Genomic DNA, 15,811 nt, shown 5'->3' with positions numbered 1-15,811 from the left:
GATGAGTATATTATGTGAGATTTGAGACAACCACCATCATGTCATTTGAAAGTACATTCTTACAGTCCCTACATTTACTATTACATTATCTAAAATGCCTTGGACCTGTGATTTTCCAGATAAATGATCTTTCCGTAATTTGGATCTTCATACATAAGTCTACTAGAAAATCACTTAAACATTAAATAAACCCAATAGGCTGGTTTTGCTTTCAATTTGGATTAATTATATCTTAGTTTGGATCAAGTACAAGGTACTGTTTTATTATTACAGAGAAAAAGGAATTACATTTTTCAATGTAGATAAATGTAAAGGCATGCACCTGTGATGTAAAAATATCCAAGCCACTTATACCCTTAATGGGACTGCGCTAGGCAAATCCATAATAAAAAAAAGACCCTGGAGTCCTTGTAGAAAATAAACTTGGCCTGTAGCAAGCAATGCCAGTCAGCAGCATCAAAGACAAATAAGCTATTGAACTGTATTAAAAAAGGCATTGGTTAATGGCAGGAAGGGGTCATTCTTCCACTTTATAGAGCACTGGTAAGGCCCCATCTACAACATGCCGTACAGTTTTGGTTTCCATCACTCAAACAAGACATTATTGTATTAGAGAGGGTGCAGAGAAGGGCAACTAAGCTGGTGAAAGGTATGGAAAATCTTAGCTATGAGTAAAGACTGGCCAAGTTGAGTTTGTTTTGCTGGAGAAGAGGCGCTTAAGGGGTTATATGATAACTAGGTATAAATATATAAAGGGATCATATAATAATCTCTCTAATGCTTTATTTACCAGTAGGTCTTTCCATCTGACACAAGGTCACCCATTCCGTTTAGAAGAAAAGAGGTTCTGCCTAAATATTCAGAAGAGTTTTATATAAAGTGAGAGCTGTGAAGATGTGGAATTCTCTCCCTGAATCAGTTGATCAAGTTGATCCACGGACTAGACAGAGTCAGGAAAGATTTTTTTCACCCTCTGAGGCAAATTGGAGTGGCTTCAAATGGTTTTTTTTTGCCTTCCTCTGGCAGTTAGGCAGGTTAAAAAAAAGAGTTTAAAGTTTGACCTTGATGGATATGTGTCTTTTTTCAACCTAACTTACTATGTCACTATGTTAAAAATTGGATTATATTGATATAATGGAGAGATGGATTTCTGTAATTCACATCTTCCAGATTCTGGATAATGGATCCCATATCTGTATTACAGAGATTTTTTTAAGAGATCACTTTATTATTGCTTCCTTTCCTTCATAATCAGAGCTTTTTTTTGTTATCTGTTTTTGACAAAATTAAAATGAGAAGGTGCTTTTTGTACATGGGATTTCTGTAGATTCCATGAAGGAGAATTCGGGCTGAGCTTTTATCATGACATCTCTACCCAATGAAAAAAAAATCTTTTTCAAAAAGTGGTTTAGAATTCTCTTATTCCAGACAAAATAAACCAGTTACGTCTGCTTTCAAGAATTCCTTGTGCTAACAGGAGCCTTGCCCTGGTAGAAAAAAAAAAGCATTTTTATCCAACTGGAATGCAGAGTTAGAAAGAAAGTAAGAAATCCAGCAAGTAAGTGCAACTAAAGTGCTACGGACATGTTTGGGCTAAAAGCAGATTTGTTACCCAGATGAAAAAGTACACAAAGCAGTGTTTTCTGTAGAAGTGTCAACTTGCTTTACAGTTGCTGTAATGCCCCCCCCCATGCAGAGAAAAGTGTGGCAAGACCTTATGCCTTATCACTGCACAGCAAGAGAGTCTCACTAAAAACTGTGGAAGGGATGGAGTTACAGCAGAAAGAGTTCAAGGTATTGTAAAAACTACAACAGAACATTCCAAGAACTCGAATTATAATTTCAAATCAAGTACAAGCTAAAAAGAACCTTGTATGTCAAACTTCAGCTTCTACAAGCTTGTGGGATAACATAGAAATCAATAGGCGCATGAGTATGTAAACTCACAAATTCGTTTTTTGTCCCACCATTTTATTCAGCCAAGTCTTTTGTTGTATTCAAATTTTTAAATAAATATAGTAACACCCTCTAAAATTATACAAATCGAAATTCCAATAAATAAGCCTTCCCGTGTAACAATATTAACGGTTAATTTGGGGGGGTCTGCTTTAAGCCTAAATGTGTCCGTAATTTGTGAGAGCATTGTAGTAGCACATGTTAGTAGCAGCAGGATATGCAACTGGTTATTTGGGCAGAATGGAACAATGTTGCTTACAGAATTTTAAAAAACAGACGATCCAGCTCTATTATTATATATTTGCAAAAGCAAACCTGTAGTTGAAGTGCATAACAGCCTGCAAGGCACTGCCCCCTCCGGTGGAAATATCTCCTTCGAATCCAGGTAGCAATGGAGTTATTACATAGACTCGGAACCTTTTGTTTTCCCTACAACAAAGAACAAAGAGCTTCAGAATCCCAATATAAATATGTCATTTAATGACATTCAGTGATTCATTTTCTCCAAGTTATAATTTGATTTGAGTAAACCATGTACAACATGACTGCCAACATGTAACCTGAAATATTACCTTCTATTTGGTTAGCATACTAAATGGCTGGATTTCTCCCAGTATAAATGGGCTACATTCCTCATGTGCAAGGAAAGAGGGTAAGGCAAGCAAAGAGGGGACTTGAATATATGTGCCATTGCCTTCTCTGCTACGCTTTGGTCTGATTCAGTGCATTAAATGAGTATTTTGAGTATGTATAAAGGCTGTATGTGTGTTGTAGGACTCTTCAGATTAAAGCAAGGTGTCAGCTGTCTATGGGACATGTTTACAATACTTATTTCATATCAGTAAGTGTAGCAGCATTTCAACAGCAGGGATATTCTGCCATCGACAGACCAACAATGCACATGACATTATAAGCCTCCGCAAGTTCTGAGCTAAGCTTCTTCAGGAAACTGCAAAACCTTCATTTTAATCTGCTGAAATCATTTTATGAATACCTTGCATGCCATGCATTGTGATATTTCTCCTTAATTGTTATTTTGCACCGCAGACCTGCTACATAGAGAGTCATTACAGCCACGGCAGCTTATCAGAATAGAAGCTTCACGGCTGCACAAGTGGCAGAATACATTAAAAAAAAGTGACATGCCCACAATAAATAGGAATGGGATAGCATGAATTACCTGTGAGCTTTAAGTATTCTCTGAGCAATGGAATCCCCTATCTTGTTAAAAACAAGCTTGTTGTCAGCGCAGCTGATAAAAAATTGGTTCTGAAATGAAATAAAGACAAAGCAAATGTAAATAGAAGTAACATTTAGTAAATATTGGGAAATACTTTGTCAGAAATATTTTTAGTTACAATTTTTAAGTGCTTTTTGTTTTAATCAACTGTTTTCCTCTAGTCCCTTTCCCATCACTGTTAGGCCAAGGGCACGCCGACGTTGTCTCTACTGCTCCTGAAAATGCCTGCTTTTGAATGAACATGAGTGGAATCAGTTTAGATTAATGGCATTGGCGCACGGAGAGGACCTGCTTTTTTCAGCCTGAAAACAATATGCAGGTATGTGCCCATGGCCTAATTAGATATGCTTATCTAGATATAGTTAAGCAGGCCAGGTTGGCAGCTACTGTCAGGTCCATTTTAAGACAGTTTTTCAAGTTTCCCATTCACTAATGTTACAGTCACATTTATATCACCCATACGCTTATACCCATGATAATAGACAGTGTGCTCATACTGCCTCTCTCCATACTATTACAACACCCTACAGTGTGAATGTGCCAATGTGTATCTTTACACAAGGCTATGGCAAGGTCCTTGCACAGACAGGACTAAACCAGGTATAAGTGTGAATGTCCATCTATAAAGGTTTAGATGCACAAGAGTGCAGGGTTGTACGAGTGTAGATTGGATGTTACAAGAGAGGAGTTTTAAGTATGTAAAAAACAAAAAGGAGGTTGTGGGAGCACGCATAGGGTAAAAATATATTAAAGTATAATGGAAGTGCTACTGACTTGGCTAAATTAATCAGTACAAAGTTATAATCATAAAGTTGATAAGCCAACAATACCACATCAAGGTAAACCCCACACAGTGGTCCCTAACTTGTTTACCTCTGGTCATAGTATAAACAGTCTTGTACCTCTCTGCTTAGTATAATTTTTTTAACTAGTGTCTCTCCGCTGCCAACTTGCAGCTTTTAAGAGAGAGAGAGAGATTGCCCAAACCAACGCCTATTTTTTTTTTTTTTTAAAAAAAGATGTAATAAAATAATAGTGAAGGCAAAGTAAAATTGTATGTATAAGTATGTAGTAAGGTCACTACCAGGATACCTGGGAAAGTCCAGGACGGAGCTTTTATACCTCCCAGGTTCCAGAGTGGCTGAAGGACTGCTAGTCCAGCCAGGGTGTTTGGTGTCTTCCTGAAGCACCTTAGGTGGATAATTAAAAAGGCAGCTCAAGCCAGAACAGAGAAGCTCCAGTCTGGGGAAAATACACCGGAAAGCTGCCTATGTGAGAAGCTTGGATTCACCATATGTTCTCTGTTTGGTTGTCAAGCTGTAAGCCTACTCCTGGTTAGTTAGGACAACTGACCTGTTTTAGTTAGAAGCCTACACAGTAGTAAGGATTTTATTCTGAATTGCTTATTTTGTTTATTTGTTGCACGTGAAAATAAACTGCCTGAAAGAGACTACACTTTAATGAGTTGTGATTGTGCCATGGGCTATTTTAGCCCAGAAAACTGGCCCCAGCTACCTAACCCCTGACATGTAGAAACAAGTCCTCACAACAGCAACATAATACACACATAGCCCATGTTTACCTCAATGTAAATGTAGTGTTTACTGTTTTCTATCACATGCACATATGCATTGTGAATAGACTCTTCGTGGTACTTTATACCAGCCGACCAATCTGCTGCAGAGCGCAACACCTAAAGGGCGGGGAAGCAGTGTGAGTTTATATACATATAATACACAAAAGCCATGAATATCCTGTAAATTATATCCTTATAAACGGTGAGTTCTGATGTCATCAGTTATAAACGGTGATTTCTGATGTCATTTCTGTCACATGACTTGCTGAAATGTGTGTAATAATTGTTTATAATAAATAAAGTACCCCCAGTTGTAAAATATGAGGATATTATAAGTTACCTCGGAGTTCCATGACCTGTATAAAAACACTCGGCCTTCGGCCTCGTGTTTTTATATGGTCATGAAACTCCTCGGTAACTTATAATATCCTTATATTTTACAAGAGGGGGTACTTTATTCACTATATATATATATATATATATGTACATTCATGCCAGAGCCACTTACAGAACAGCTATGTGATAAAGAAAAAATGAATAGTTGACCATTAGTGAGTTAAATACAAAAGTGGACAAATTTTAGACTGTCCTGTTCAAACACATTTTACAATAAAAACCAATACTCAAATACTCAGAGCACATAGAACTGCCTTGGGGAGTGCAAACACCTTGGATTTCACACAAAGTGGTGTCCTGGAAAGATCAGCAGAAGGTAGGAATGATTGGATATTTATTTAGTGCCAACATAACCTGCAGCAATTTAAAGATATTATACACCATTCACAGCGGTCCCTGCCAGTAGGCCCAATGCAAAAATCTGATTGGTGGGCCCAAGAAATTTTGACATAACTACCCTTTAAGGATTTGATCCTCAATATAACAAGCAGCAGACAATAAAGAACTGATATGTAATTACTAAAGTAGACATTATCACGAGGTGTGTCCCATCCTGGACCATTAGCCGAAGGAGAAGAAAAAATGGAAAAAAAATGGAGATACCAGAAGAAGAAAAAATAATGAAAAACATTGAAAAAAAAAAAAATATATATAAAGCAGCTTTGTCAAACATATTGGCCTGAAATTTATACTCTTCAACTGTCAGCTGCAAGTCACCATGACAATAGATACTGGAAGGTGTGTGGCGTATGACAGTTAAAGGGCTATTAGCTTGACACTGCACATTCTCTTGCAGAAAACTACTGCTCTCTGGGGCAATTTCTTCTAATCCCCAACCAATTCCCCCGCCAAAATACAGTTCTACATTTTTCTGGTTTCATTGCTTAATAAACAACAGGCTCCTAGTAAGGAGGTCATTCAAGGCTGAGAAAAAAAAGACACAAAACATAAACAGCTTATAAATAGCTCTGCTAAGTGTATTAAGTTCTAAACAGGGGTAACATCTCTGTATTTGGTTGCAGTAATTTCAGCCTGAAACTCAGACAGACATGCTTTATCATAGTGCCCTGAAGTGGCAGAATAATTCTGGCCCAACATTTTCAGTCCATGGTGGTTTACTCTGCACAGATTCAGCTTAACTCAAAAATCAAGTATGGGACAAAAACACCTAAATATACCCTATGCTAAAACAAGCACAATAAATAGAACTTGTGTTGAAAATATACTCTGCATATTCTTTAAATTAAATAAAATCCTATTATAAAGCACTAATTAAAACAGATGTGTTTGATTTACTTAACCACCTATAAACAGGATAACGTATTTAGATAGCTATCATGAGATCTGTATAAACAATCCCTCCCTTCCTTAATCTGCAGTTCATTATAGAGAGGGCTTATCTGTGGATTGGTAATGTCAGTCATCTTCTCATTGGCAAACAGTGACTTGGCAGAACAGGAAGTTTCAAAAAAATGTAAAAGTGGTTTAGTTTCTTTTGCCTATTATTAGAATGGGCAAAAGTGTGTTCAGCATACGCCACATTCAGTGAGCTCATGCTGAAAAAGGGTGAGCTTGAAAAAAGTTGTAAGCTGTGCATAAATATATATATATATATATATATATATATATATATATATATATATATATATATATATATATATATATATATATATATATATATATATATATATATATATATATATATATATATATATACACACACACACACACACACACACAGTCCAGGTGTATATAGTCGCACTCTGACTTGTCCAAGTGGGTGCTATATCAAAATGTGATAAATAGCAATAAGGAAGATAAGCACTCCAATATTACTGGTCAATAATCATTTATTCCACTGTGCACACCAACGTTTCTGATAAAGGTCCAAACGTGGACCGAAACGTTGGTATGCACAGTGGAATAAATGAATATATATTTATATATATATATCCGAAGACAGACGAGCACACACAGGTCTTAGCAGGAAAACAAATGGTGTTTATTGAACAAAAAAAACTAACGTTTCGGCTAGCACTCTAGCCTTTCTCAAAGTGGAGTGCTAGCCGAAACGTTAGTTTTTTTGTTCAATAAACACCATTTGTTTTCCTGCTAAGACCTGTGTGTGCTCGCCTGTCTTTGGATATCTACTATTGCTTTGCTGTTAGCACCCAGGCAACAAACACCTTTATACGAGCTGTGCTGGCTCTTTTTCTCTATATATATATATATATATATATATATATATATATATATATATATATATATATATATATATATATATATATATATATATATATATATATATATATATATATATATATATATATATATATATATATATATATATATATATATATACTCACAAACTTTTCTTTTTAGAAGCCCTCTTAAATATTCTAAAGAAGCAGACCACATGCAGAAACCTAAAGAATCTTTATTTTTTGCAGAATCTCTCTAGAAATGAGAGCGCTCTCAATTACTAATCAGAGTGAATGTCTGCCACAGACATGACCCAGTATGCAACTAAATGCCTAACTCACCTGCACTCGTGCATGGACAGAACCTGGAACTTGGTACGATAGTTCCTTGGCAGTTTTGTGAGATTTTGGCAGCAAGAATGGGTAGGAAAGAGAACGATATTTGGGTTTCATTATCTAATTAAAAAGAGAAAAAAAAATATTTAAATAAATGAACTGTATTTTATAGGTAGAAAAAGCACTTTCATATATTTTTATATACAAACGTTTTGGTATGGTACATACTTTAGTAAAGTTCCATCGTTGGATGAAATGCCTTGCAACGTCTCGTGCTGCTTTTCCGTGTACAACAGAAGCAATATCGTGCCATGGCATTCTAGGAGTCTGGTATCGGTCAATGAAATCTAAGCAAGGAACACGCAAAAAACAACAAATATGCTTTATACACAGAATACCTGCATACAGACAGCTCCTTTGTTGTATTTATTTTAATGTAGTGAACTTGTAAAATGTAAAAACATGCAGGGGTTTGGCATATTGTACCAGAAACTGCTGGAGTGAAAGTGAACCATTCCTCTGTGGCTCTATATACAGTATAATGCTTGAGTGGAACAGGTGGTGCCGGCTAAATTTCATCAACAATTGCGGAGTTCTACAGGTTGGACAACTATGGGCTAGATCCATTTCTACTGTACAATATAATATGGAAGAATAATATGGTGGAACAGGCCATACTATCAGCTCAAAATGCATTTATTAAGCATTTATTATACATTTATTAAACAAATTTGTATAGTGCACAAGGTGTTGGGCTATTTTTATACAGTATCTAGCTTGCAGCATTATATGTGTGTGCAATCAATTCCTCTCATATGCATTGCTTTGGGAATACTGCTGCATTATCTTCTTGTAGACAAAATTTGATAGAAGTAAGGTTTAACCTCTAAAAACAAGCCAAGCCTATGGGCTTGCACCACCACACAGTTATTGGGAGGTACCTAAGCAACTTAAGAATTGCCTTGAACCCCGTGAAATTCAGTTTGTGATATCATGATCCTTTTGGATAGACTCCCAGCCAAAGTTAGACTATCATCTATGACTTATAACTGCATTTTTGTAAAAAGCAAACAGGAGTTTGCCGAACTCAACAACGCAGAAGAAAGCATTTTCCTTTGATTATGCCAGACGACAAAGCAATATGTGTGTCACTATGTCATTGTCGTTCTTGTCTAGTATTAGGATATAAACACTGGTGTATCTTTATCATAAACAGATAAATTAAAAAGCAAATCAATGTGTGATAAATATGTAATTTCCAAGAGCAATTTACCTGCAAATGGTTTGTCCAACTGTACCCAGTCCTTAAAAACAAAGTTGCAATAGTCCTTTCCATGCCAAAAGCGGGTTTCACCTAAGAGTTCTCCCATGCCTGTCTGCAAACTGCGAACTGATCCTCTATCTGCAATTACATATAGAGACAAAGTAGAGCATATGTTATTGTAAAGACATATTCACTTCCATTAAGAAATCACTTAAATATCTGCTTGGGTTCACGTTTAATCAACCTTTTGCTCCACATCACGTTTGTGGTGCACATGCTGCACTTTTGGGATTATGCCCCCCCCTATAATTAGACTACATAAATTTATTTAAACTTTTTTTACTATTGTTATACTAATGGTTCGAGAAGTATAGTTTTTATTGGGTTTAGGAAGCCTGACCCCTAGTGGCTACAATGTTTGTAACTTCATTCACTGATGTGTGTTTCTTGCACTGTCCATAGCTATATGTGATAACGGGCCTCTCATCTCCGAGCCTCACACAGTTCTGTCACTTTTACACTCGGGTGGTGCATTCCACTCTGGGTATTTTTGATAGTTTAGCACTTTGCTCAGTTTTGCCTCACTTGGATCTTTGTTTATCCCCAAGGAACTGCATTAACTACTTTGTTTCTTTGTATTTTGCTATGACTAATCCAACAACAGCCGCTTGATTTTCATGATTTTCCATAACTCGCTGCATCTACAGTTATCGCTTGCTTTAATTTTATTTAGTTTTACTATCTTTTAGGCTGGTTTTCTTTAGTTTTTTTACTCCCAATTTGGGTTTCTATGGTAATTAATTGGATTCCTGTTTTTGGCGACAGGTTCTGCACAGGGGGAAGGTTCTTAAGGGTTTGCACTGCTTACACACTTGTTAGTTTTTTTTTCCCTGAGGAAGATCACTAGGATGTGATTGAAACGTTGAAATTTCTTTTTTTTTTCTATTAAAATCAGTTACTCTAACTGAGCCACTAATGTTTAAAACCATTAGGCGGGGGTGCAATGAGGCTATGACCACAAAATACATAGACAAATACAAGAGTCCACTGCATTCAACCCATTATCAATATATTTAAGACAGGTGATCCCACTGGTGTCTAATAAGAGGGCAGCCAAGTTTGGGAGTTTTACTTTGAAAGCAGCTAGTAAGTTGCAGGTAAAACTTAGTCCCTTTGTAAAATGTATAATGAAGCAATAGAATTCTTAATGAATCAGATAAAATTGAGTGTAGGACTGGCCAGATATGGGATGACTTTGACGTAGTTGGCCAGCTTAAATATATTGCAATATATGGACAAACAATCCCTGTTTTGTTTAAAGGGTAAGGCATTTTTCAGTAGCAGTATGCACAAAATGTCTCTGTCTTAAATATATTGATAACGGGTTGAGTGCAGAGGACTCTTGTAGGTGTCTTTTTTGCCCTAGTCAGCTTGACTGACCACCCCTATGGCTACACTGCAGCTTATGAATATACACTAGATTTGTGTTTCTAAAGCAAAGGCATTTTTTTACCATTGCAGGGCAACATTACATTATATTTAAATGCATATAAAACCCTAACAGTTTTGATGGACCTTTAAAGAAAAAGGAAAGCTCCAGAGGCAGATTACTTGCCACAATAGTGCAAGCTATAACACTATATTTATTCTGCAGAATGCTTTACCATACCTGAGCAAACAGCTCTAGAATCTCTCTCTGTTTGTTATAATAGCAGCTGCCATATTAGCTTGTTGTGATATCGCTTCCTGCTTGAGTCTCTCCCTGCTCACTCATAACTGTGGGCTCAGATTACAGCTGGGAGGGGAGGGAAGCAAACTGAGCATGATCATGCCCTGCCCTGGAGGTTTAAGCTGAGAGAAGTTAGTCTGATACAGAAGCTCATGTCTCCTCTTCTGTGGGTGACGAATCTCCTCCAAATGCTTCCAAAAGTCGCTCATAGTGGCCTCAATAGGAATCTTCAGGTGACTTTGGAAAAACAAAATGCAGCATATGTTTTCCAGACTGCAAGTTACATTATTGCCAATGGGGAAGCATCTGAATGAGATTAGTTGACCACAGAAGAGGTGATTTAGTAGTCTGCTCGTATGCCATAGCCCTTAAGCTCACATGAACAGGGCTCCTAATAACCTAAATACTTTCATACTGGTTATGTTAATACACTACTCCAGTTTCGAATCTGTAGCAGCCTACAATATGGTGGAATGGTGTACACACATCACAGTTAAAATAACCACCAATATACATACTCCAGCTAAATACTTCCATAACACACAAACAAGAGATCTTTTGCTGCAGCTTTCTCTTCCTGTATATACAAAGCATAACCACAAAACCATAAAATGGGAAGTTGTTAGGAAGGTAACACTTACGTGATTCGCTGTCTATGCTGCTCACACTGTCTGCATGCTGAAGGTTGTGTTTGTGGAGCTGCTTGTAAAGGCTAAATTTTGCAAACTTCTTAGATTTCCCCAGTCCTCTGATTCTCGATGAATCAACTCCATCCTCATCTTTCTTAACTGGGACTTGAAAACTTTTCTTTGCTGCTCTGTTATCACCATTTAAAGACAGAGTAGAATCTGATGGGATCTTAAAAGAAAATAAATAAAAATATGTTTTGGGTAAAACACACCTACAGAATGAGACCAATAAAAATGTATGTTTTTCATAAGGCCAGGGCCACACACAGGCCGAAATAAATTAGCTGAAATACGCTGCATAATTTCAGCATCTACTACAGGCAGTAGCCTCCTCTATTTTCTGAAGTCAAGTATCTTATCCCTTCAAATAGCTTTCCTATCACTGACGTCAAACTAACAGGGCTATAGTTTTGAGGCTGAGAACGGGAATTGTGGACTACATTAGCAATTTGCCAACCTCTCTGCACTATTCCAGACCTCAACGAATCCTAAAATAAAAAAACTAAGCTCAGTGATTGCCAATATATTGGCATTCAGTGCTTTGTAATGATGGTTTTATTTAACTATAATGTTGCAGATGTTCAGTATGGTTACCTTGTTTATTGTGGTTACGGACTGTGTTGTCACAATTCGCTTTACACTGCCAACATCAGTTAGCCTGTGTTCATCATCATCCCATCTTCCGTAGGCCAGGTCAATTCCTCCAACAAAAGCCACAGACTGATCTATCACAATAATCTTTTCATGATGAGCCCAAAGGTACACCGAGGAGGACATGTGATCTGGGTGCCTCATAACCTAAAGATATTACACACACAAACATCTAACTGAATGTACAAAAAACAAAGGTAAACTTTGTTCACTAGATAATAGTAAAGGCTTAAATTATCACAATTATGAGGTGTGCCGTGAATGCAGCAAAGTCCACACCAAACACATTTCTGCTAGACAATAATCTTAAAGGAAAACTAAACCACTTTAGGTACAACAGCCCCCCCTTAATTACTCTCCTTCATCCCTCTCATTTCTTCCTCCCAACACAGTCTATTATGTAAAAAAGTACCCCTGTTTGAAAACATGAGCTAAAAACGCAGAGCTGCACAGCAGGATTTCCCAGACGCCATCTAAGGGGATTAATTACTTAAATCCAAACAAGTCTCACTATTTTCTTAAAACTACTACGACCAAACTGTATTTATCAATAAATTAACTCGAAAAAATCTGGTGTGGGAAAGGACTTGATAAAATCCGAATTGTAAGATTTTTTCAGATTATCGCCCATAAACCATGAATTATTTAGGTTATTATACGAAACCTAGATCATGATATCTCACAAATGTAAACGGGACATCTGCCATTGACTTCAACAGCTTTGAGATGGAGAACTTTTTAATTCAGACTTTTAGCAGCCTCGGAATTTAACAAATCACGAAAAAAGTTGAGCTTTTTTTTTTCCTAGGAAACAATTGTTTCCCTCTTTAAAACTCCGACCAGAAAAAAAATCGGACTTTAATAGAGAACCCCCTTAGTGCCGCTGACACACACCCATGCACAATTGGAGCTAGTCAGGAATGCGATGGAACTGCGCATGTGTCTGTATCGCTGAAGAGTATCCGAATGGACAGATGGTGCCTGGGAACTTCGCTGCACTGCTCTGCCTTTATAGCTCAGGTTTTCAAACAAGGCACTTTTTTACATACTAGACTGTGCCGGGAAGGGAGAAATGAGCAGGGCCGATGGAGTGCACTGGAACCTGGGGGTTTAGTTGTGCTGTAAGGGAAATCTGAGCTCAGATATACTTTATGGTTGTTGGTTCTTTGCCCCTAGTACTGTAAAATACATATAACAAATAGTTTAATGTTATTTCTCCATAAAAGCTAAATCAAAACTTATAGCAGGCTTGAGGCTTATAAAAGTTTTAATGAAGGGCTGATGTTAAGCCCAAAGTGTTGTCTGCACAAAACAACACGTTTCTTTCACAAATCTAGTGTGATTCTGGGCTGGAATTTCTATATTGGATGTTATTCCTGGCAGTGGAAAATCAGTGTGCATCTGACACTACAGCAAGTGCAAAATCTTGCACTTTCTGTGTTACAATATACTACAAATAATTTGTTCTCTCTCCATACAAGCTATGGCAAAACTTGATGATGGTTGCAGGCCTAATGAATCTAACTGACACATTCTTTAGGTCATCAAGGCCCTTATCTTAACCATTCTATGGTCTCTGATTATCCAATATACTTAATGTTCATTATGATAAAGATAATGTTATATAAGCAGTATGGATCTGTTACATGCAGCTTTGGGCTTTCAGCTGGAGAGCCCACTGTTAAACTAACAGTAAAACTAAAATAGTTTATGTAAGAAATAAACAGTATCCTGCTCAATAACAGCTCTAGCCTTCACAAAGTTTATTATAAATAATGCTTTATCAAAAATACAGTTATAAAACTCTGCTACCAGATGTCTTATCAATAAGGCAAAAGGCTGACGTGAACCGTGTCAAATCCACGGTGCAGCACTCTACATCTCTTCCTAGCCAGATTTCTAAACCGGAAGCTAGTTCTTGCTGCTTTTTTATAGCCCCTTTTCCCTTACTCCTCATTTTGCTTTAACTGTTAGTGCTGCAATCGGTAACGGTAGCACGGTGATCAGCCATAAATGAAATGTAACACACAGTACCCCATAAGTCAACGTAAAGTGGTAAGCCATAAATGTAACACACAGGACCCCATAAGTTAAAGTACAGTGGTCAGCCATAAATCTAACACACAGGACCCCATAAGTCAACGCAGGTACATTTCTTCCACGCTCACAGCCATTAAAAAAGCAAATTAAGTAGTGAAAGAATAACTGCCACACACATCCTCTTCTGTAACATAACCTAAACTAAAGGCAAGGTGAAAAATTTGATTTTAAGCAGCAAGAATTAGCTTCCGGTTTAGAAGTCTGGCTAGGAGAAGATGTGTAGTGCCGCACCCAGGGGTGCTTCGACAATGAGGCGAGTTGAGACTGTCGCCTCAGGCAGCAGCGCCCCACTTGGTACCAGGGGCAGCAAAAATGCATGTTCATGTTGCCTTAATGGGAAGACATCCGGAAGCAGAGTTTTATGATGATATTTTTTTTTATTGCATTAAATAGAATAAACTTTATGCAGGATTGAGCTGTTATTGGAGCAGGGTACAGTAGCTTTTTTTTCTTTTCTTTTTACATACTTTTTTAGTGTTACTGTTTCTTTAAGGGATTAAATCAGAGAAATAATGGCAATGGTGGCAGGTCAGGTTTTAATTGCTACACAGAATAGATAAAGTGGCTTGTGGGAGACAAAATAAAAGGTTATCTTCATGTAAAGAAGGCCATACATCAAAATAGGCACTCATGTGGCGACGTCATCAAATAAGCAGATCTGTTACAGACATACCCACCTTGAGCTGCTCTATATCAGGCTGATAGACCCTCGGGTCAACGACAACATCAGAATTGGCACAAAAATTGGCCAACACACTGATGTGGTCCTTGTTCTAATGGGAAAATCAAACCTACACAATGGATATTTTTCTGATTTTTGGGCAGATATGTATCAGGCAGGCCCTTTGGATGGCCACCTTTAGAGAGAGGGTCCAAACAAAAGATTAAGGCCTGCAATTTAAATCTAAAATGTCCAAGACACTATAATAAAGTAAGAAAGATTAGTGTGTCTTTATGAGGAGTCTGAAGTGCATTTACTCCAGGTAAAAAAAAGTCAGCTTTATGACAATAGCTTGTTGCAAATGAATTTCCAATAAACAGAATGTATGTTGCAAACAATTAGGGTATTCCCTGCCCAACCTGTTCTTCCAGTTGTGCAGTGTGAATATATAAGCCAAATCTTTTATTTTTTCTAACTGTAACTTGAGTTACTATTTAATGTAGTAAATGTACAATATATAGGAAAAGTCATCTGACAAAAGGTTATAATTTACCAAACTCCGTTCCTGTATCTTGTACCTTAATATTTGGATGGATACGAAGCAGGGTCCTCTTGCTATACTCGCTATTGATGCCCAGAGCAAGTTCTACTTCCTTGTACAGCATGACAAATATTTTCACACCTTGTTGCTGTGAAGAGGACAAACATTTTTAGCAGCATCACTTTTAACATGGACCAGATATTGTGCAGATGCTTACTAAGAAAAACAGCAGTATTTTTGGTATAATAAACATTTATTATGGAAGTGCAATATTAAGAGCTAATATATAAATTTTCAATCCAATTATCTACCTCACAAGGACCAATCATGGAGTAGTTCAGCTTTCTTGTTTGCCCTGTTAAACTCAGGAAATTTAAATATATATATATATATATATATATATATATATATATATATATATCTATATCTATATCTATATCTATATCTATATCTATATCTATATCTATATCT

At 37.0% G+C, this 15,811-nt stretch overlaps 1 protein-coding gene across 3 annotated transcripts in view; it reads right to left on the bottom strand.

Moving 5' to 3' along the window:
- Positions 1–15,811, bottom strand: part of pld1.S (phospholipase D1 S homeolog) — a 110,234-nt gene that overhangs the window by 16,112 nt on the left and 78,311 nt on the right. For all 3 annotated transcript variants that reach the window (XM_041564873.1, XM_018265701.2, XM_018265700.2), the window contains 9 exons: positions 15,378–15,488; positions 11,982–12,185; positions 11,340–11,556; positions 8,979–9,107; positions 7,934–8,052; positions 7,712–7,825; positions 4,779–4,889; positions 3,137–3,225; positions 2,272–2,385 (listed from right to left, as the gene is read on the bottom strand). In XM_041564873.1, coding sequence (XP_041420807.1) covers positions 2,272–2,385; positions 3,137–3,225; positions 4,779–4,889; positions 7,712–7,825; positions 7,934–8,052; positions 8,979–9,107; positions 11,340–11,556; positions 11,982–12,185; positions 15,378–15,488 — 1,208 coding nt within the window. The remainder of the gene's footprint in view (positions 1–2,271; positions 2,386–3,136; positions 3,226–4,778; positions 4,890–7,711; positions 7,826–7,933; positions 8,053–8,978; positions 9,108–11,339; positions 11,557–11,981; positions 12,186–15,377; positions 15,489–15,811) is intronic.

This window comes from Xenopus laevis, chromosome 5S (genome assembly GCF_017654675.1).
Source record: "Xenopus laevis strain J_2021 chromosome 5S, Xenopus_laevis_v10.1, whole genome shotgun sequence".
Classification (NCBI taxonomy): Eukaryota; Metazoa; Chordata; class Amphibia; order Anura; family Pipidae; genus Xenopus; species Xenopus laevis.
The sequence above is the reverse complement of the archived record's forward strand: the minus strand, read 5'-3'. Positions and strand labels throughout refer to the sequence as shown.